Here is a 21,848-nt window from a genome sequence, read left to right on the forward strand (position 1 = left end):
ATATATCCAGCCTGACTGAATATTTGATTAAAATTTACTAAAACTGCCCTCCAAATTTCAATATCTTAGGGCTTTATCTAGTTTTGCCTTCAGTGAATGCTAGGGATACTCAGCATCTCCCTGCATCATCAGACAGCTTGATTTGAAAAAATTAAAACAACTAACCAGATGGCTGCCTGCTAAAAAGTCACCTAGACAAAGCAGTATTAGAAATAAATGTCTAACTTCCAAGACAGCTGACGCGAACTCTTCTCAGAGTTGGACTGAATCCAGAGACTAAAGAGCACTGTTTACATAGACCGCAGCATTCCACAACAGCCATTAGAGAATCAATAGTAGAGATAATGGGAATCAACAGGCAGGGGAGATCAAATGGGGAAAAAACTAGGCCTGAGTCAAAACCCCAGGTACAAACACGTCCAGACTCTGGGAGGGTTTGAATCGGATACATATCCAAACTTTGCTATTCAGGTCCATGAGTGATAAGGAAAGCTCTATTAATAAGAAAGCCTTTTATGGAGGTAATATTTACAAATCTGTTTCAAAGGGTAACTTTGAGGATTTATCTCAAGACAACACCCTGTTAACTCTGAACTGAACAAACTGACAAGTATCAGGGGGTAGCTGGAAGATGATGTCTGTCTGTATCTGTGCCAGTTTTTGGTTGAGGTTGATGGATTTCCACTCCATACAGCTAAATTTAGTGCCTTGCATGGTGACAAGTATCAGGGGGTAGCATGAAAGCTTATGCTCAAATAAATCTGTTAGTCTTTAAGGTGCCACCAGACTCCTTGTTGTTTTTGTGAACAAACTGATTCCATTTTAAGGGCTTGGCCTCAAAAGTATAACTATTTTCTTAACAGCATAGTTTTCTCAAGACTTCACTTGGCAGATTCCCTACTGTGAGCTAGAGATCAGCAAAACACTAAGTCTGTAGTATCTGGATTTGTTTTGCATGAAGCTAAGACAAAAGATGCACATATCCTTTATCATCTAAAGTGCCTCTGTCTGAATAGCAATGTTGAAATGCCATGAAGAAGTTAATCCCACTCTTATTTATGCAAAACAAACTGTTTCCCTGAAGCAAGAATGAGCATTAGAAACCTGCTGTCACAGATTTTATTCCTTTCCTAAGAATGTTTCTATTCTTAGCCTGTACAATTCTGCCAAGTCACTGTATTGCAGTAAGACGACTGCACATCTCTGCCCAGAGATTATTGTACAACAACAAACTGAACTGGATTTCTGTAACCTTTCAAACAAAATCCAGTGCCTGAGTGTGTACTTCATTCATATGAAACCACAGATGGTGATTTGTTCTCTCTGGATAAAATTCTGAGCAGAGAGCAGCATAGCACCTATCCACCATAGGGCTTAAGTGGGACATTAGTTGTACACATAGGCCTTGTGCTAGCCCTAAATACAGGGGTGAATTTCACCCTATCTCCAGGCTGAATGATGTTTGTGCAATCGCCTTTGTGCTTCTAGGGCCAAATTTTCAAAACCTGAACTGATTTTTGGCACAAAAAAGGAAACATCTGAATGATGTCTACTTTGGAAAAAGCGTTACCTTTGGGAAAAGACAGTTACCTTTTCCGTCACTGGTGTTCTTCGAGATGTGTTGCTCATGTCTGTTCCACAATAGCTGTACGTGCTCACCACGTGCACCAGTGCCGCAAGTTCTTCCCCTAGCAGTACCCGTGGGGGTGGGGGAAGCGCCTCCCATGACCCCTGGAGTGGCACCTGCGTGCTCTCCCCACCCTCAGTTCCACCTTACCAGACAACTCCGACAGAGGGGAAGGAGGGTGGGATGTGGAATAGACATGAGCAACACATCTCGAAGAATACCAGTTACGGAAAAGGTAACTGTCTTTTCTTCTTCGAGTGATTGCTTGTGTATTCCACAATAGGTGATTCCAAGCTATATCTGTTGGAGGTGGGTAGGAGTTCAAAAGTTCCCAGGACTGAGGACAGCCCTGCTGAAGCTGCGTCATCCCTGGTTTGGGGGACGATCGCATAGTGCGAGGTGAATGTGTGAAACGAAGACCACGTGGCAGCTCTCCAAATGTCCTGGATGGGAACGTGGGCCATGAAGGCAGCCAACGAGGCCTGCACCCAAGTCGAGTGTGCCCTCACAATGGGTTGAGGGGGACACCCGCCAGCTCATAACAGGAACGGATGCACAAAGCGATCCAACTGGAAAGCCGCTGAGTGGAAATCGTCTGGCTCCTTGCACTCTCAACCGAGGCGACAAACAGTTGCGAGGACTTTCTGAATGGCTTGGTCCGCTCGAGGTAGAAAGCCAGAGCCCGCCGCACATCGAGCACGTGAAGATGGCGCTCCTCACTGGATGCGTAAGGCTTGGGGCAGAGGACCAGTAGAAAAATGTCCTGACCCATGTGGTAGGCGGAGACCACCTTCGGGAGGAACGCGGGGTGTGGGAGGAGCTGGACTGTGTCCTTGTGAAAGACCGTGTACGGCGGCTTGGAAGTTAGGACCCTGAGCTCCGAGACTCACCTGGTCGATGAGATTGCAACCAGAAAGGCCACCTTCCACGAGAGGTGAGACCAGGAGCATGTGGCTAGTAGTTCAAACGGGGGCCCCGTGAGACGAGCAACACCAGGTTTAGGTCCCACTGCAGTACCAGAGATCTAGAATATGGAAAAAGTCGGTCCAAACCCTTAAGGAACCGGCCAGTCATAGCATGGGAAAATACCGTGTGCCCCTACACTGGCGGACAGAAGGCCGATATGGCTTCCAAGGTGCACCTTGACTGATGACAGCCCCAGGCCCTGGGCCCTCAGGTGGAGGAGGTAATCAAGGATAAGCTGAATTGGGGTGGTCACCGGAGAGACACCCTGGTCCGCCGCCCACCTAGAAAACCGTGGGCCGTCTACTTTTGAGGAGGACATGCTGAACCTGCTCTGACCACGTCCTTTACTCTCCACCTAACCACTGAGCAGCCACGCCGTGAGGTGAAGAGCTGTCAGGCTGGGGTGGAGGAGCGGCCCTGGTCCTAAGAGAGCAGGTGGAGCGGCTACCGCCACGGTGGAGCAACCGCCAGGCCCGTGAGGGTCCCATACCAAAGCTGCCTGGGCCACGCCAGGGCAATCAGGAGGACCCAGGCCTTGTCTGCCTTTTTCTTTTTCTTCTCCAGGACCCTGCTGATCAGAGGGAATGGGGGAAAGGCATAGAGAAGCCAGCCTGACAGGAGAAAGGCATCAGAGACAGTGTCCAAGCCCCCCTGGAGCAGAACCGGGGGCATCACTGGTTCTGCCAAGTCACAAATAGATCCATCTGGGGATTTCCCCACCAGATCCTGATGGTTTGCCATTCGTAACCGGAAGCTCGAAGATGGATAAATTTTCCTTCCGAAAGAGTCCAGTCTCTGAGAGTCTTTGTTCTTTGGGGTCGGGGCTGGCTGACCCTGCCATTCCCTGTGGTTGACCGACTCGACCACCAGGGAGTTGGGCACAGGGTGGGTATACAAGTACTCATACCCCTTAGTGGGTACAAAGTACTTGCGTTCCACCTTTTTTAGAGATGGGGTCAAAGGGGCCGGTGTTTGCCACAGGGCATTTGAAATCTTAGCCACCCCTTCGTGGAGAGGCAAGGCAACCCTACCCAGTGCCGATGGGGACAACATGTTAAACAGGGAGTTTGAGGGCTTCTCCATCTCCTCTGCCTCCCTCTTTAAGAGTTCTTGGTTGGCCCTGAAGTCCCCTTTGGGGTAGAGGGGGGCAGGGCCACAATCACCTTCCCGGGCACGGCGAAGAGGCCAATGCGATGCTCTGGGTGTCGGCTGGCACGGAGGGTCCGCCACCTGGTCAGACTCCGGGCATGGTGCCGAGGACATACGTCCCACCAACTCCTTTCTCAGAGGTCTGGAGAGGCAGGCCGACAGTGCTTCCAAAGCTCCAGCCACCGAGCAAGCTCCCACCAGTGGCTGTGCAGGAGGCCACGGTGCCCACTGGTACCATTGGGTCAGCCACGATGCTCGGTGCCACTGCACCTGCTGAGGCACTGGTGGGGCTAGCTGTTCGGGTTGGCTGGCCCGGCCCATTGAAGGACGGCTACGAATGGAGACCGGGATGGCGTAAGATCTGCTGCTGTCTCTGGACTGGGAGAAGCAGCGGTGCCGGGATCTACGACGGCCATGGGACAGCGATCTCAACGTGGAGGACCGGTACCGACAGTAACAGCTGCTCCATGAACAGCCTTGACGGGCGGACCCACGATGGTGAGACGCTAGCGATCAACACCCAGAGCTGCGACTTGGAGCACGAGTCCAAGCGGGAATGGTGTCAACAACCATGGCGTGACGACTGCAGTACCCTCTATGAGACGAGGACCAATGGTGATGCCCGCTGCGGTCCTGTCGATATTCACTCCTTCAGGACGAGCGGTGCCACAAGTCCCAGCCGGCCGGAACCCAAACAGACAGTCTGGTCGGCGTCGAGGGCAATCCACATGGACTCTGCCCGGAGAGGTCCGGCGTCGGGAACATTCCCTCAACCGAGACTGGTACCGGGCCAGAGGTGACTGCAGAGTTCCCAGTGGTGGCTTGCCTCTGGAGCACGGGGCCAACATTAGCACCGCTCTGGGCACCGGCATGGACATAATGTCCCAGGTCACCTGGAGGGCTTCAGGCGTGGACGGCATCCGGAGAGGCCTGCTCCAAAGGAGCCAGGCTATTCCGCTCAATGTGAGTCGGAGACCTGGGGCCCAGTGAGGATTGAGGACTGCCCGACATGGGTCTAGCCTCTGTCCCAGACTTCCCTCGGTGCCGCTGTGAAGCGGGAGTCTTTCTGGCCCTCTTGGCGTGCCCCGTGGATGGGGAGTGGTGCTGATTGGTCGATGGCACTGGAGGGTCGCTGCGTACTGATGCCATGGTGCCGGGTACTGGTTTGGAGCAGCCTGCTGGGGTTGGGATCAGCGCCGACTCCATCAGGATGGCCCGAAGCCTAATGTCCCTTTCTCTTTTGGTCCGAGACTTAAACGACTTGCAAATCTTGCACCTTTCGCTGATATGGGTTTCTCCCAAACAGCGCTAACAGTCTGCGTGCGGGTCACTTCTTGGCACAGAACACTGACAAGAGCCGCATGACTTAAACCCTGGGGCGCGGGGCATGCCCCATCCCAGGCTCACTGACTAACTAAACAGGTAACTAACTAGAGGTGCTATCACTGAACGAACAAACAGTTCTGGGGACGAGCTACAGCAAAGCTGGAGCAGAGCATTTCCGATGCACCTTCACTAGCGGCAAGAAAGAACTGAGGGTGGGGGGAGCGCACAGCTCCCCTTGTACTGCGCCAGGTAGGCACCACTCTAGGAGTTGCGGGGGATGCTCCCCCCTATGGGTATTGCTAGGGGAAAAACTTCTGGCACCGGTGCACGTGGCGAGCACACACATCTATTGTGGAACAGACATGAGCAATCACTCAAAAAACAACAAAACACTGCTGTTACAAAACTGTGCCCGCAATCCTAATTTTGTGAGTGCAAAGCAGGGAGGTTCCATTAAGACCAGGATGAAAATCAGGCCATTTAACTGTGAAAGCACCACTCTCTTTCTTTGGCTTTAGTCCTATTCTCCTTGCTGGGAGAATTGGTGAAGGGAAACAGGTTTGATCTGCTCCAAATTTAAGATCTGATGGTCCCATTCAGTTATGCTGATGGAGGGGAAGTGGGAGTAAATAGGATGGGGACATGGAATGGAAAAGTCATAGCTTCAGTACACATATTTCTAACTCTCAATGCTGTCAGCTGCAATTCAATGGAGTTTGTGGTTCAGAAGACTGTTTGCTGGCAGTAGCAGGCCTACGGTGGTAGCCTTTTATTGCAGCAGGGGCTGGGCTTAAACAAAGTATTAACTCCTGCTCTGTGCATGGGCCTGGATCCACAAAAGGATTTAGGCACCTCGAAAATCACAGGAACAACAATGCAATCCACAAAGCCTGAGTTAGGTGCCTTCCCTAGAGAATGTATCAGGAGAGATGGGTGTCTAAGAATGTGATCCACAAAAGCCAGCAAGTTAGGCAGGGAGCCACCTAAACTAGCCAATGGAAGATGTGAAGGAGAGGGGCATATCTAAGCCCCATTCCTTTCAGGGAGACAGACGCCTAAATCCAAGCTGCAGGGAGGTGCCTATCTCTGCTTGTGATTCACAGCCAGGAACCAGGTGGCACAGGTGCCTAAGTTGTTTCTTGTGAGAATGAGTTAGGGCCCTGCCTCACTCCACACACAATGGTTGGAGGAGGAGGAAGAGATGCCCGCCTAATAGCTTTTAGCTCAGTGCTTAAAGCATTTAAATACATCAGTAGTCACTGGGCTAGAGAGAGCAAAAAAAAGAATGACTCTATAGCCTGATGGTTAGAGCATTTATCCGGGAGATGGGGGACTCTGGGGCCAGTCGCCCTGCTCCATTGACTCTTTAATTATTTATCCACAGTGGAACAGCTTCCATAGGAGAGACTGAAGAAGCCCCATACCAGAATATCCCATAGCCTTGGTCTCATACATCCCAGGTGAGTTCTCTAACCATTGGGCTAAAAATTATAAGGTCGGTAATAGCACTCCCACCTCCTCCTCCGGCCAGATTCTGAATGAGATTCAATCCAACAGATGGCCTCTGAGTATGCCCACTGGATCAGGCTCCACAAGTGAGAAAGATGCTTCTCTTCCTAGTTTTCCCTGGTTTGTGGATTGCTCTGGGGATAAGGCAGGACATTGGTGTGAGGCAGCAGTGCACGTGCCCAGAGACAAAACTTAGGTACTGAAGCAACTTTTACAGTGAAAATTTTGGCTCTGAGTGAGTTTATGCACCTATAGTGCATATCTGTGCTTTAATTCATAATGGGGGGGAGGGGGTTGTGGGAGGAGACCTAAAATAGTGTGAAGTAAAAATTCTAATTACCGAAAAGAATAGCTAAGACCTATCAAAAGGGGGGAGGTCTCAGAGCCCAGGCTCCACCCCTAGTGGGAACATTTATACTGTGTCAAGGTTCCTCCCCACTCTGAACTCTAGGGTACAGATGTGGGGACCTGCATGAAAAACCTCCTAAGCTTATCTTTACCAGCTTAGGTCAAAACTTCCCCAAGGTACAAAATATTACACCCGTTATCCTTGGAATGGCCGCTACCACCACCAAACTAATACTGGTTACTGGGGAAGAGCTGTTTGGACGCGTCTTTCCCCCCAAAATACTTCCCAAAACCTTGCACCCCACTTCCTGGACAAGGTTTGGTAAAAAGCCTCACCAATTTGTCTAGGTGCCTACAGACCCAGACCCTTGGATCTTAAGAACAATGAACAATCCTCCCAACACTTGCACCCCCCCTCTCCTGGGAAATGTTGGATAAAAAGCCTCACCAATTTGCATAGGTGACCACAGACCCAAACCCTTGGATCTGAGAACAATGAAAAAGCATTCAGTTTTTTACAAGAAGACTTTTAATAAAAAATAGAAGTAAATAGAAATAAAGAAATCCCCCCGTAAAATCAGGATGGTAGATATCTTACAGGGTAATTAGATTCCAAAACATAGAGAACCCCTCTAGGCAAAACCTTAAGTTACAAAAAAGATACACAGACAGAAATAGTTATTCTATTCAGCACAATGCTTTTCTCAGCCATTTAAAGAAATCATAATCTAACACATACCTAGCTAGATTACTTACTAAAAGTTCTAAGACTCCATTCCTGTTCTGTCCCTGGCAAGAAGCAGCATACAGACAGACACAGACCCTTTGTTTCTCTCCCTCCTCCCAGCTTTTGAAAGTATCTTGTCTCCTCATTGGTCATTTTGGTCAGGTGCCAGCGAGGTTACCTTTAGCTTCTTAACCCTTTACAGGTGAGAGGAGCTTTCCCCTGGCCAGGAGGGATTTCAAAGGGGTTTACCCTTCCCTTTATATTTATGACATACTGCTATTCTTAATCTTGGAGCATGAGCCCTGCAAGCCCAAATCAGCTTATCCACGCTCTGAGATTCACTGCTGCAATGCAGACATACCCCTAAACACTTTGTGCCTGAGTTTCCCCATCTAATCAAAGGGGGTAGTAGCTATAATGCCTACCTCACACAGACATTTGAACATTAGTTAGTATTTGTTATTACTCTTCAAAGTTATATCCTCAGTCAGGACACAGATAAGAGATGCCGCTGATCAGTGACTTTCACTACGGAATGCATTTATGTTTCACTGTATTTTCTTGGACAAACTACTTAAGATTCTTCCATTCCTCTACTGATTGAGTTGTACATTTATGAAGCAGCATGCTAGGGTAGCCTTCCCAGTGTAAAGCTAGAACAGAGGTGGGCAAACTTTTTGGCCCAAGGGCCACATCTGGTATAGAAATTGTATGGTGGGCCATGAATGCTCACAAAATTGGGGGTTGGCGTGCAGGGGGGGGTGAGTGCTCTGGGGGGGAAGAAATGAGGAGTTGAGGGTGTAGGAGGGGGCTCCGAACTGGGGCAGGAGGTTGGGGTGTAGAGTGGGTGGGTGGTGAGGGCTCCAGCTGTGGGTGAGGGCTCTGGCGTGGGGCTGGGACCGAGGGGCTCAGGGCTAGGGCAGGGGGTTGGGGCACAGGACAAGGTCAGGGGTGTAGGCTCCGGGCGGCACTTACCTCAAGCAGCTCCCAGAAGCAGCGGCATGTCCCTGCTCTGGCTCCTATGCAGAGGCGCAGCCAGGTGGCTCTGCGTGCTGCCCTTCTGCAGACACAGCCCCTGCAGTTCCTGGCCAATGGGATCTGTGGGGGCCACACTTGGGGTGGGGGCAGCGTGTGAAGCCCCCTGGCTACCCCTACACATAGGAGTCGGACGGAGACATGTCGCTGCTTCCAGGATCCATTGCAGAGACACGGCATGCATGGAGCGGGGCAAGCCCTGGTCCAGCTCCCCAACAGGAGCTCGAGGGCTGGATTAAAACGTCTGAAGGGCTGGATGTGGCCCCTGGGCTGTAGTTTGCTCATTCATGGTCTAGCTGCTGCCCATATTACCCCCAGCTACACTGCTATTTTTAGCATGTTTGTTTGAGCTGAGCTAGCAAATCTGTCTACCTACATTGAGAAGCAGGGTCCCAGCTGCAGTGTAGACATATTCTTATAGAGAACACATTCTTTTCTCTATTGACTGGCCTCCTCTTCCATCTTTTTATTCCTTTTGTTATATGGTAGAAGAGGGAGCCTCTTGATAATCCTGGCTGGGGAATCATACTGCTATATATGCAGAAGCCAAAGGATCAATATGAGAATAGAATAGAGTGCTTTTAAACAAGCATGGTCTTACAGGATTGTTGTTGTAATAATAACTCTACTCTCTCCAGACACTTTGGCTGGGTTGGGACTGCTAAGGAGGCGAGATTGTAAAATCAGGGAAGTGCAGAACAGATGTGCTGATGTCAGAAGAAAGGGCATTCTCTTTTGATTATTTTCTTGATTTTTTTTTTTTTTTAGTTTATTGAGATTACAAGAATAAAATTCCAGGTTTTTGGAAGTCAGGGACTGATCTTTCCAGCTGTTCTGCCTCCTACAACTAGAACACAGGACTCTTTTGTTTAAACATTTGCATAAGAGTGCAGGGAGCACAAACTCTTAAACAAAGCATTATTTCCTTAATAGGAAAGTATAAATTTAGCTAATAATGTATTAAAGAGCCCAGACTTACTGTTCCTTTCTTAGAAAAAATACTATTGTTACTCACATAACATTTTTGGCACCATAAATGTACAGCATGCTTAAAAATATGGTTAAGACCTATTTCTTATTCCAAATGCAATCTCTAATGAAAGTGAAGGCATATTAAAAAAGCCAAAATAACCCCAAGCTTACTATATTTAAAAATATTAGCATTTTTAGGCCAATCATGTGACTTCTTTTTTAAATGCCTGAGGCTGGCAATACCGGAGCTTACAATGTAAACAGCCTGAGTCAAGCCCAAAATATCAAAGTAGACCAAAAGAAATAAAAAAGTCACTTATTGATTATTTCCTGAAATGTGGCCCACAGTCGCCACCTTTGCTGTTTTGCCTTGCTGGGAACTTGAGTGTTGAGTTCCAACTGGGACTTTGCAGCAACACCCAGCATGCTCGCACTTAATGACCTCTTGTATGGAAGATTCCATCTTCATGGACACTTTAAACTTGCTTTTAAAGGAATGAGAATGCTTTAATAATAAAAATAAAAGGAAATAAATTACAAGTACTTTGGCAATGAGGCAAAATGCCAGGCAGAGAGCCTAGAAGGGGCAGGTGCTGAGACTGTTGTGCTTGGAGTATAAAGTAAGTAATTAGGAATAAAAGCTCTTCCACTAACAGCCCCACACACATCTCATCCATCACACAAACCGCAGGAGGATGTGGGGGGATATGAGTCATCAATGAACCACACCGGTAAATGGACCAAATTAATTTAATATAGGAATGCTTGTTGGTGTAACCCTAAAATTACATTTTAGACACTTTAACTGTTAAACAAATATGTGTCCAACAGCTGTGGAAAGGCAGGACCCAGTCATGTAGCTCTTACTCACAGTAGTAGGGACAACAGTATCAAACCTGGATTCTGTATCATCAAGTGTTACTGTTTCTCATGGTGCCTGCCTTATTTTGTCTCTCCCCAGGCATGTCATTCATCATAAAATGATGGTTCCTATTAACCAGTACACTAAAACATTATTCTATTTGTAAAGGGTAAACATCAACGTTTTTAAGAAGCTAGCACACTATCAATGCATTTACTAAGGTATTTATAAAAATGCTAGTGCCAGGAATAAATGGTGTCCCCAATATCTCACACCTGCTTACATAAAAGTACTTGGCTAAGCCACTAATTTTTCCAAAATTGGATTTTTTCCCTTTAAAGCATTAGTAATTGACTCTGTACTTTAAATAGTGGAAAATCTGAATCAAGATTCCTTCCCCTTCTAGGGACTACCAAAAGACTAAGTCAGCTTTAGTCTCTGTGCACTATCACCCTCAGGAGCCAAGCATTTTCAGTTTTGTTACAAGCAGAGGGGAAAAAAATTACCTCATAGGTTCAGGGTGGATTATTTCCACTCCTAAACTAAAAGTTTTAAAGAAACCTCTTGCTCCTTCAAGTTCCAAATTCCAAGGACAAAGCCATCTTCATTTCAATAAACTCTTATAAGATAAGATTATTTTTACACTATGCTTCCAAATGAGGAAATCCAGACAAAAAGTTACTATGACTAGCAGCAAACATTTATTAAAATGCAGCAGTTCAATCTGGTTTCCCAAGGGAAAAGATGCCTACATTTATTTGTAATTATTTATTAAATTGTTTTAAGATTTACTGAATGTACTAATCCATGTCTCTGGGCTCACGTACAATACCATTTAAAAGCATATACGAGACTTTCGGTTGAACTAATGGCCACATTCACTATCCTTCTCAATCAACAAAACTATACCTCTTCGCCAGAGCCCCAATCACCCCATCCAAACTACATAAGCCTGTGAAATAGATTGGTTTTGCAGCATGCTCCGAAGGTCAATAAACCAATGAGCAAGAGTTAGTTCCAAATTCAAGGGCCTTCCACAGGAAGGTCGAGCATCAGTAGATCACAACTGCCAGGGTAAAACATGAGAAGAGACGCATCCCCTGTAATAAGCTCTGGGCAGACAGATGAGATTTAGCACCAAGTGGAAGAAGCTAGATATTATTATTTCAGACAAAGTGTTTAAAGAGGCGCCTTATAATGAGGAAGATTATCTGGAGCTCTGAAGGTAGCTGAAGATAGCAATTTCAAAGAAATCTGAGATTTATAATTCAATCTCCAGGAACCTAGAGTTGCTGTAAATTGAGTTTGCGATGTAATTTCTTAGTTTTAACTCAGCTTCTGATGTTTTGACACTGACTGCTGTTCCATTATCGGTATTAAAAGGACAATCAAGCTAGTTCAGTGCAGCATCTGCAGGTCTAGTCCTACTCTAACGGAAGTCAAAATTCTACTGTCATCAATGAGAGAAGAATCAGGCTACAGTTCTTCTGTATAAAAGTATTTCAGTTGCTCCCATACATCAGTCTGTTCACAGTTCATGCTTCTTGAAAAAAGAAAGGCTTCATTATGACTACTTAGAAACTTTTCACCATCGGTATACTAATTATAGGACAATATCATTAAATGATAAATAAATATCATTAAATCATTAGTTAGGCTTTAGGACCCAATCATGCAAGGTGCTGAGCATATTCAGGATCTGAGAGTGATCACAAGTTTGCAGGATCAGTCCTAATTCACAACAAAATTCCACACCAAAAACTTCAGTACATTGCATGAACTTTCTTTCCAAGCTATGAGATTTTACATAGTCCAATTCATGCAAATGATTCCAAGGGCTTAGTAAGGAGGTTCAGGTCTACGCTAGGTCATCATTCAGAAAATATTGTAAAAGAAACTTACCACCTTCTTTTCCTCTTCTTTATTTGGATCATCCCCATAAGAAAGTACAAAGTCAATTTGTCGGACACCATCCCTGAAGAAAATAGAATCTTTGCTTTGGTGTCTCTTGTTAATCTGTGGAGAACATAAGAAACATAATTAAAAATCAAATCTTGTTATTGCTCCGAAACCAGGCAGACGAGAGGGTTGTTTCCTCAGTTTGGTTCAGTTCTTCAGTCTTTTCAGACCTGAAGAGATCTGTACTCAGGTGAAATTTGAACAACAGCTCCACATATGAAGTTATGAAGTGATCTCAAAACTGGCTGCACATATGCATGGCCCATCCACATACCTTATGTGTCACAAATGTTATATACACTACAATATACAATGATATACATTAGTGTAACAATGTTTGGCAATACTGCTATAGTTAAAGGTCACTCACAATCTTCTGAAATGCCTCTTTTCAGTTTAACACTTTCCTGCAAAAATGATCATGGTAAGTGATTTAGTGTCTGAGAGTACGATGCCCCCTGTAAAACATTAGCATGCCCCTTTAAACAAAGACAAACGAGCACAGTTTAAAAACCCGAAAGCAAGTGGCACTACAGCAACTCTGACAGTAAAGAAAGTCCATGCACTTTCCATTTCAAAACAAGGCTCATTAAAGCAGCAGTTGTCCAGGAACATTGCTAAGCAACAATACTTAGATGATCACATATATAATTAGAACACAAAGAACATATGGGTTACATTTAACAGGTTACATAATTTATTACTCGCCGTCCTTTAAAAAAAATCTCCTAGACCAATGGACCGGACCAGGAGAGCAGGGAAATTGTACTTAAAAAAAAAAATCTAATAGTTAATTTCACATTTTCATTTGCAGGATGCTAGAATGGCATAAATCTCTATCATTGTAACTGAGCTACTGAAATTATACTTTCAAATTAATAAAGATCACTACCTCAGCATGTCTGCTCTTGTCAATACTGTTAGGCTTGGATAATCCAACACAATGTTTTGTCTAGAAACAACAACTTTTCTAAAACAGGATCTTTCTGATTATCCCACTCCAGAAAATCTGCCTTACCAAAATAAAGCAATCTACACAGGCCGACACTTTGGGCTAAATTCAACGCTGGCCTAAAAGGGTTTAGGTGTCATAGACTTTAGTAAGAGTTGCGTGTGTTTACACAAGGGCTGAGTTTGGTTTTTAGGGCTCAATTCTACATTTTATTAGAGCTGGAAAAGGAATCATGTACAAAGGAGGTATGTCACTGTTAACTATAGATCAAATTCTGCTCTAGTTTACACCCCAAAGTACATAAAAAGTTCTCTAAAAACTTGCAAAGTAGTTATCTGAGTATGAATTTTGCTCCCAATTAACAAAAGACATGACACAGTGAAGCATGTTATGACCACAGCCATCCAAGCCACTAGCAGTATCATTCATTACTGTTTTACCCTGAGACGTCGCTTCAGGAACAGATTGTATCTCTTTCCGGTCTGTTGGAACAACCAACAAGGAGTTAGCAAGCATGTCATCCACTTCAAGGACCCAAATCTTGACATTGTTCCAAACACAGAACTCACAGTGAAGTTAGTGAGAATTCTGTGTCCAAATCAAAGGCAAGATAAGGCTCCAAGCATATGGGGAGGGGATTAAAACAAGCCCTACATGGCTACAATATATCATCCTTAATTATAGCAAATCTAATGCAGCAACTGGCATTCATCAAGTAAAAATGAGGATCCCCCAATTTCTTTATTTTGTTTCTATAATACTACCTGTTGCAAACGATGAGGTCACTTAAAAAGTCAAGCAGATCAAAACAGGCCAAGAAAAGGTCATCAGCACACAAATGTAATAACAAAACCAAGCAGTAGCTCATAAAAAGATCAAGCATCTTTTTCATAGGCTTGCTTAATTTTGGAGTCATGCAGCACACAAAAAGCAAATGGGTAGCTATATAATGCCATATCCGATAAAATTATGCTTCAGGGCATAAATTCATCTTAAATGGGATCAAGAAAGAGATTCCCTTATGTTCCACAACATAGAAAAAGTGAATCGAGGGGCTATGTCTTCATTTTTTACTTGTGGTATCGGTAACTGTTAGAGACAGGATACTGGATCAGCTACCCTTCGTTTGTTCCGATGTAGCAATTTCTATGTTTCTTTAGAATATTCCAACCTTTCAGAGAATTATTGACCATATATTTCAAATTAGAGAAACATACAGTGACAATATAATCTTTTTCAGAACTATTCTTTAATTTCCCCTGGTCCTCTTGTTCATTAACTAGTAATACTTTTGTGTATAATAATTACACCAGACCAACTAAGCTAGACTAATTCATTAGAGAAGGAACATGGGGAGTCTTGGAGAATGATTTTGCATCCACGACCCCTGAAGACTGAGAAGATCCCAGAAAACATGCAATCCAAGAAAGGGAAGAAAAGACACTTTGCATCTGAATTTTATGAGTAGCATATGCTTTTGCATTTATAATTTTGTAGGTACAAATAAATAAGAGGGTGAATACTTACAGATGCAATTATTGTTATTTAGACATATAATCCTTGATTTGAATCAGATAGCCATCAAAATGGTATCACAGAATCATAGGACTGGACGGGACCTTGAGCAGTCATCTAGTCCAGTCCCCTGCACTCAAGGCAGGACTAAGTATTATCTAGACCATTCCTGACAGGTGTTTGTCTAACCTGCTCTTAAAAATCTACAATGATGGAGACTCCACAACCTCCCTAGACAACTTATTTCAGTGCTTAACCACCCTGACAGTTAGGAAGCTTTTCCCAATGTCCAACCTAAACCTCCCTTGCTGCAAGTTAAACCCATTGGTTCTTGCCCTATCCTAAGAGATTAAGAAAAACAATTTTTCTCCTTCCTCCTTGTAACAGCCTTTTATGTACTTGAAAACTGTTATCATGTCCCCTCTCTGTCTTCTCTTTTCCAGACTAAAGAAACCCATTTTTTTTTCAATCTTCCCTTATAGGTTATGTTTTCTAGACCTTTAAGCATTTTTGTTGCTCTTCTCTGGACTCTCCCTAATTTGTCCACATTTTCCAATTGCACACATACGTATTTGGCCTGAAAAAATTGCACCAGCAGTATTTTATGCTCTCAGAATGGGAAGTCTCTTCTAAAAATCAGGCCCTAGGAGCTAAATTCTGCCTTTAATTACCTGTGTGGGAGCTGACTACATTGAACAGCATTTAACTCAAATAACCTGATTAAAATCTACACAAACAAAGAAAATCAATTGAATTCTGCAATCCTTAATCAGGCAAAACTTCCACTGAGGTCAGCAGTGTTCAGGTATTACAATACACCTACAACTATATTTGGCCTTCAATTATATTGAAATCCACAAGGTTTCACAGGTGAACCAAATTCTGACCACAGTTACACGGTACTGAACAACATTAAATTTGTTCTTGTCCATAAAGTACTGAGTATCAGTTTAGATATCTAAGAATCTTATAATTTCTGTTTGGATCTAATCTAGGATGGGGAAAATACTCATATGAATCTCTCTCTCTCTCTCTCTCTCTCAGTCAGCACAAATATAATTACCTGTAACAGTTAGTGGAACGCCTTCTTATTTAGCACATTAATTATGCCCTTCCAACCTTCTGCTTTTAGATTTTGCAGCAAAAGCAAGACCACTCGTGCCCACTATGTGCATGTGCAAATTTAGGGGCTCATATATAAAACCACTGTAAAGTAATTTGTATTAGCTGTATATTTTAAAGCAGCAGTTGGACAGATTCATATTTTCTCTTTCTTAACAGTTCTGTTATTAATTATGGCATATCTATTTGATGTGAGACAAACTATCTATTACATTCATTAATATCCTGACTCAATTTAGCAGCTATTATATCATGTGATTTATATGACTCTTGGAGGAATCTATAACTGAATTACAAGGTACCTCACTAGTGTTACAGATGACTGGTGGAGGCTTATGAAATGTCACCCAGAATGTTCATAGTTTACAACTGCCTACAAGAACCTGATAAATCCAACAGTTGTAAGATAGATGAATAGAAACTATTCTTAAAAAAAAATTATTTGATTTTTTGGTTTCCAATCTTCACCTATAGTAACTCTCCAATGATACAGTCCAATAACCTATATGAGAGCAATGTGATTTTATGAAATTTGGACCAGTCAGGTAATTGAGCATTATCACTTATCTATTATTAAGGGCAAAATTTCCCTTTCATGTAATTATGCAAGTGCAAGCCTATTAAAGTTACACCGCTTTAACTAAGTTCATAATTTAACCCTAAATCTTTATCTTCCATCTAACCATCCACCAGAAGTTGGCAGAAGGGACTATGTCTTAACAGCTACTTCAAAGAATGGCCCTGCTCGCAGCATGTTGCAGTGTTCATATAGGTACGAGCTAAAGCCCTATACCAGGGACTTCAGATCCAAAATAAAGGTTATAAACTGGACTAAAATATGGGTCTGGAATTAAACAAAACCTGCCCTTGAGCTAAGAACAAATTTCACATTCTGTTTTGCCTTGATGCATTAGTGTAAAATGACTAAACGCTTTAAAAGTGGGCCCACCCAACTAACTGCAGTCCAAAATCTCACCCATTTAAATCCTGTCACACAACTAAATAGCTTATGTACAAGTCCTGACCACCTCTCGCCACTCCTCAGATCCAAAGCAAACAAACCAGCCACCACTAATACAAGAGGGGAAAGCAAACTGCTGAATGTGGCATCAACCACTGAAAAATCATAACAGAAGGTGCTTTATAAAAATGACTTTGCTCCCACCTGGGATTCACACTAAGTGATAGTGACTGTTGTAAATGTTTGCTTAACATTAAGTACCCACTAACATGCAGAGTTCTGACCTTAACTTATTCTGTCAAATATCCCTCATTACTGAGGTAAAAAACACACACATTCAATACCATTTAGCAGGTGATAATGTCACAGCCACTGATGATTGAATCCTGTATGATTTCAGGAAAATCCTATCATCCTGCATTCCAACACATTAACATGGAAGGCTACCTGTCTATGCTGCTGTATGCATCACTCCCTTTCCAATGGCAATATAGTAATTCCTCAGAATTCATCCTGCCATTAAACATCTCCCCACCTATGTGTCTACACAGTGGAAGCCAAAGAGGGAACTCTACTTTGAGCATTCATTTCCACATTTATTTCCAGGCAGAAATCTGTGTGGTCCTGGGGGGTGCATGTTTTGGAATGTAGTACTTCCCAGCCTGGATTCCCTTCCAACCTTAGCACATTCCCTAACATCCCACAGAGCCCCAACATTGCAGACTTGGGACAAAAGACTCAAACTCTGCTCCTCCAATCTATAGTTTTATAATGTTCCATTTTGTTTTCACAGTGTATGGCTACTTTTGGGCACTAAATCAACTGTAATCTAAGAAGTACTTCAGTAATTTTCAAATCTTTAGGAAGGACGCCTTATCAACTAGCTTAATCAGAGTTGTACTGTATTGAAGAGCTATAGGATATGAAAATAATTTATAAGTTAACTAGCTAATTATGCCAATAACAATACTCTCAAATTTGGCTCTAGGAGTTGTACGATTATTGGCCTCCATTGCTGGAGAAGGCAATAGCCAATGTCCCACATCCCTCAGAATTGAAATCTTTATTGTCCTAAAATAAATTCAATTTTAGAATATTTTGCAGATTTGTAACAATAATGTTTACAAACTGATGATTTAGTTTGTTTTTTTATGGAATAGTTATGCCTGTCTTACTTCTAGCTTGGTTTGTAAGTTTTTATCTCTGAGATAATATAGCAATTTGAAATTAATACACTATAAATAATTTAGTTATTAATTTGTACAAATTAACAATCCACTGCAGAAATATTCCCTGTGGATACTGAAATGTATGAAAATTAGAAAGACGTGAAAGCTGCATTACAGGAATCAGCGTTCTAATCATAAGTAAGCATTCGACTCTATCACAGGTGTTACAGATTCCGCGACTTTTCGGGACCTCTGTGACTTCTGCAGCTCCCGGCGCGACTGACCCCAGGGCCGCCAGCGCAGCTTGGGCGGCCCCTTGGCCAGCCGCACCGGCCACTACTGGGGCAGTTTTGGCCTCCCCCACCCCTCAGTTCCAGAAAGTCATGGACAGGTCGTGGGCCGTGAATTTTTGTTTATTGCCTGTGACCTGTCCACGACTTTTACTAAAAATACCCATGACTAAAACGTAGCCTTAATCAAAAGGGTAAAAACTCCAGTGGCTCATAAAGCAAACACAGTTTGCACCAGGAGTTTATTAGGTTTATTTTTTGAATCTGATGTTCATGAAAAAACACCTCTTTAACAGAATTAGCTAAACATTTTCTTAAAACTAAAAGAGAGAGATACTGATTAAAGTTCTTCCATGCTAAAAAAAAACCCCTCTAAAATGAAAGTCATTCCTAATGAACAAAAACATTCTGTAACTGCACTTACATGGCACATGCAAATGTATATGTGCTCCACCAAAAATCAATGAGCCAATTCATTCATCCCTGCTATAGTTCTCCAGTAACTCCAATGGAATTATTACATGAGGGATTCATTTAGCATAAGGTTCTGTAGCATTTTCTTGCTGTAAGGAATCAATATAATTTAATTGGTTGTTATCAGTTTGCCAGGAAAGTGTAATATAAACCTTGTTAAGACCAGAAATGTCCCAATTTCAAGGTTTGCTTCACGCAAGCAGCACAAAGTTGCAATAAAGTTTTCAATTTAAAAAATATATGCTTGTAAGTATTTCCTGCACTTTTTGGTCTGACGTTAAAATACACAGAAAAACTAGGAAGATACAGGGAAATATTTAAACAAAAAACAAAGAAAAAAACTATGCTAAAAGAGAAAATATGTGTTAATGTAAGACACCAGAGCCCAGTGTAAGTAAGCATACAATTCCAGTGCATCTCAGCATGTCATTCTCCATTTCTATTTAAACTTTATTTTTGCTTTATGAAGAGAGTATGTATATCGGGTGTTGTAGTATATTTGGTGAAGCAAACAAGGAATAGGTTGGAGAATTTTTCAATATTAATTAGTTGCATTTGCAGCCTATACTTATTATTTACAACTTATTGTAATAAGAAACAAGCACATAAAATACCTCAAATTATGTTAGTGATTATTTCTTCATCTTTAACACATTTTAAAGTATCATGCTGACTCTGACACAACTACAGATCATTACGGTAGGAGGAAACAAACTTACATAGACTAATAACACCAGAATTAGAACACACCCTATATAGATTATTTCGTCAAACAAAACAATGAGTACAAACATAAAAGAAAAACTTTCCAGTTCTCTCATTTAACATCTGCATTTTGTCCATATTAAGTTATATAATCATTTTCAACTTGCTTGGTTTATGGATTGCAACCAAACACAACAAGTGCCCATAGGCCAATCTACTATCTGAATACTTCAAATCCACATTTGCTTTCACATACTAGAGAAAACATGATTAGCTTTTGAAGGATGAGGACATGTTTGAAAAACTGGAAAATTTTCAGGGGGCTATATTTTGGCACACAATAATAGAAGACACCAAAAATTCATGCAAGGAAGCATGAATACTGCTTGCTGCTTACCACTTGATGATCAGGGATGAGTAAAGTAGTCTCAGTGCTGCTTAGGCCCTGCCAGTGGCATCATGGGAAAGACATAATGTTAGTGATGATGCAAAGGCAGCAGGACGTTTTAAAAGTTATTTCAGCAGAAACAATGAAGCTTTGAGTTGTTTTTGTCAAAAGTTGTGCAGAGTGATTGCTGGATTTCAGCCCCAGGAAACTGTAGATTAACTAAATCATTTCATCATCTCTACTTCTTCAGACGAAACAGGTTGTTTGGATTATAGCCACTGATGTTTTACATGGTTTAGTAGAACAGAGAAATGCACAGTTAGAAAAAGGTGCCAATCCAATATCTAAGCTTTTCCATTGTAAAAATGATAATCAATCAGTAAATATTTTGGAACTCATAACAGTCTACCACATGATAAAGGAAAATCTTATAGAAATAGGCTATTTCCTACTTAATTTTGGAAAGGGTTATTTAGGTCCTTCATCCAGAGTTATTTTTCCCATGTAAACTAGAAGTACAACATGCACCTCACAATGAAAACAAGTATGATGAGAGAAATGATTTGGTTTCTGATATGAGTAAGGCAAGATAAATAATGAGAGCAAAGTTAACCACATGCCCTGATCCCACCAGTGTGAATAAGCATTGCTTGTGCAAGTGACAGTTTGTGGGATCAAGCCTGTACAAATGGAAAAGACAATTGTTTGCAAAACAACTATAGAAAATGCTTGTCTAATATGTGATAATCTTTTGTACTGTCATTTTACAAATCTGTTTCCAAAGTTAAATCACAGCATAAAGATGGAGATAAGCAATGGGATGTGGTAGGATATAAAGTGGTCCAGCAACGGCAAGAGGATGACACATGATGTGAAAATATGGCAGTTATCTGCCAGCTGGAATTGATGCTGGGCAGAGTAGCCTATTTACTTCACATAAAATCCTTGCTTATTAGTACTGTGCAGTTACAGCATTTCGGTAATGGATTTCCCATAACTCACCTTGATTAATGTGCATTAAAATAAAGTAAAAAAACAAACAAACAAAAACACCTTGTTGTCAGTCAATTGGAATAAACACGGAATTTTGAAAACTGAAATGAAATTACAATGAAATGAAACAATGTTTTTATTATTACTTATCATTATTATTACTTTTTATTATTACTTATTATTACTTTTTCATTTACTAGAATTCTACCTGGGGAAAACTATAGAAATATCAATATAATTTATTTAAAGCAAACATAAAAGTTTTGTCTGCATTTAAATTTTAAGTCAAGAAACAAATATTTGTCTTTCTTTACTTTGCTAATGAACCCAATTCTTGATATTTTCTTCAAACAAGAAAAAAGAAATCCCCATAACAAAGTCCCACCTAGACAACATTATGTAGATCAATCTGTTTGATGATTAAAATGATTCCACAAGGGAAAAGAGCAAATGAGCAAATACAAACAAATGCCGTGCCTTGATATGCTAACCTTGACTCAATTCTGCATTGAGGACTGATCCTGCTGCTGTTAATGCCAATCCCCATTATTGGCAGCCGTGGAAGAAGGCTAGAGGAGTACATTAAATCTTTGTAGTTCAGTCTTCAGTGGAAAAGTTTCCCCTGACTACATAGTTAATATGTTTAAAAACTGAAAGTACTGTGCAAGCTTGTGAACAATGGAAGTGCTTATTCTTGCTTTTCTTTGTTCCCCTAAGGATTTCAGCCTCTTCATCTGAAAAATGCCCTCCCTTTTCAATTGTTTGCACAATTCCACTTGCTCTCCCCTTTGAGTTTTTC

General features: G+C 42.4%; 1 protein-coding gene across 4 annotated transcripts in view; it reads right to left on the minus strand.

Annotated features, from left to right (window-relative positions):
* The window catches only part of ANO5 (anoctamin 5), a 105,442-nt gene that overhangs the window by 46,368 nt on the left and 37,226 nt on the right, over window positions 1-21,848 (minus strand). For 2 of the 4 annotated variants that reach the window (XM_075129470.1, XM_075129467.1), the window contains 2 exons: window positions 20,066-20,113; window positions 12,424-12,537 (listed from right to left, as the gene is read on the minus strand). In XM_075129470.1, the coding sequence (XP_074985571.1) occupies window positions 12,424-12,537; window positions 20,066-20,113 (162 nt within the window). The remainder of the gene's footprint in view (window positions 1-12,423; window positions 12,538-20,065; window positions 20,114-21,848) is intronic. The other 2 variants (XM_075129469.1, XM_075129468.1) reach the window with 1 other exon arrangement.

The sequence above is a fragment of the Caretta caretta genome, chromosome 6, assembly GCF_965140235.1.
Source record: "Caretta caretta isolate rCarCar2 chromosome 6, rCarCar1.hap1, whole genome shotgun sequence".
Classification (NCBI taxonomy): Eukaryota; Metazoa; Chordata; order Testudines; family Cheloniidae; genus Caretta; species Caretta caretta.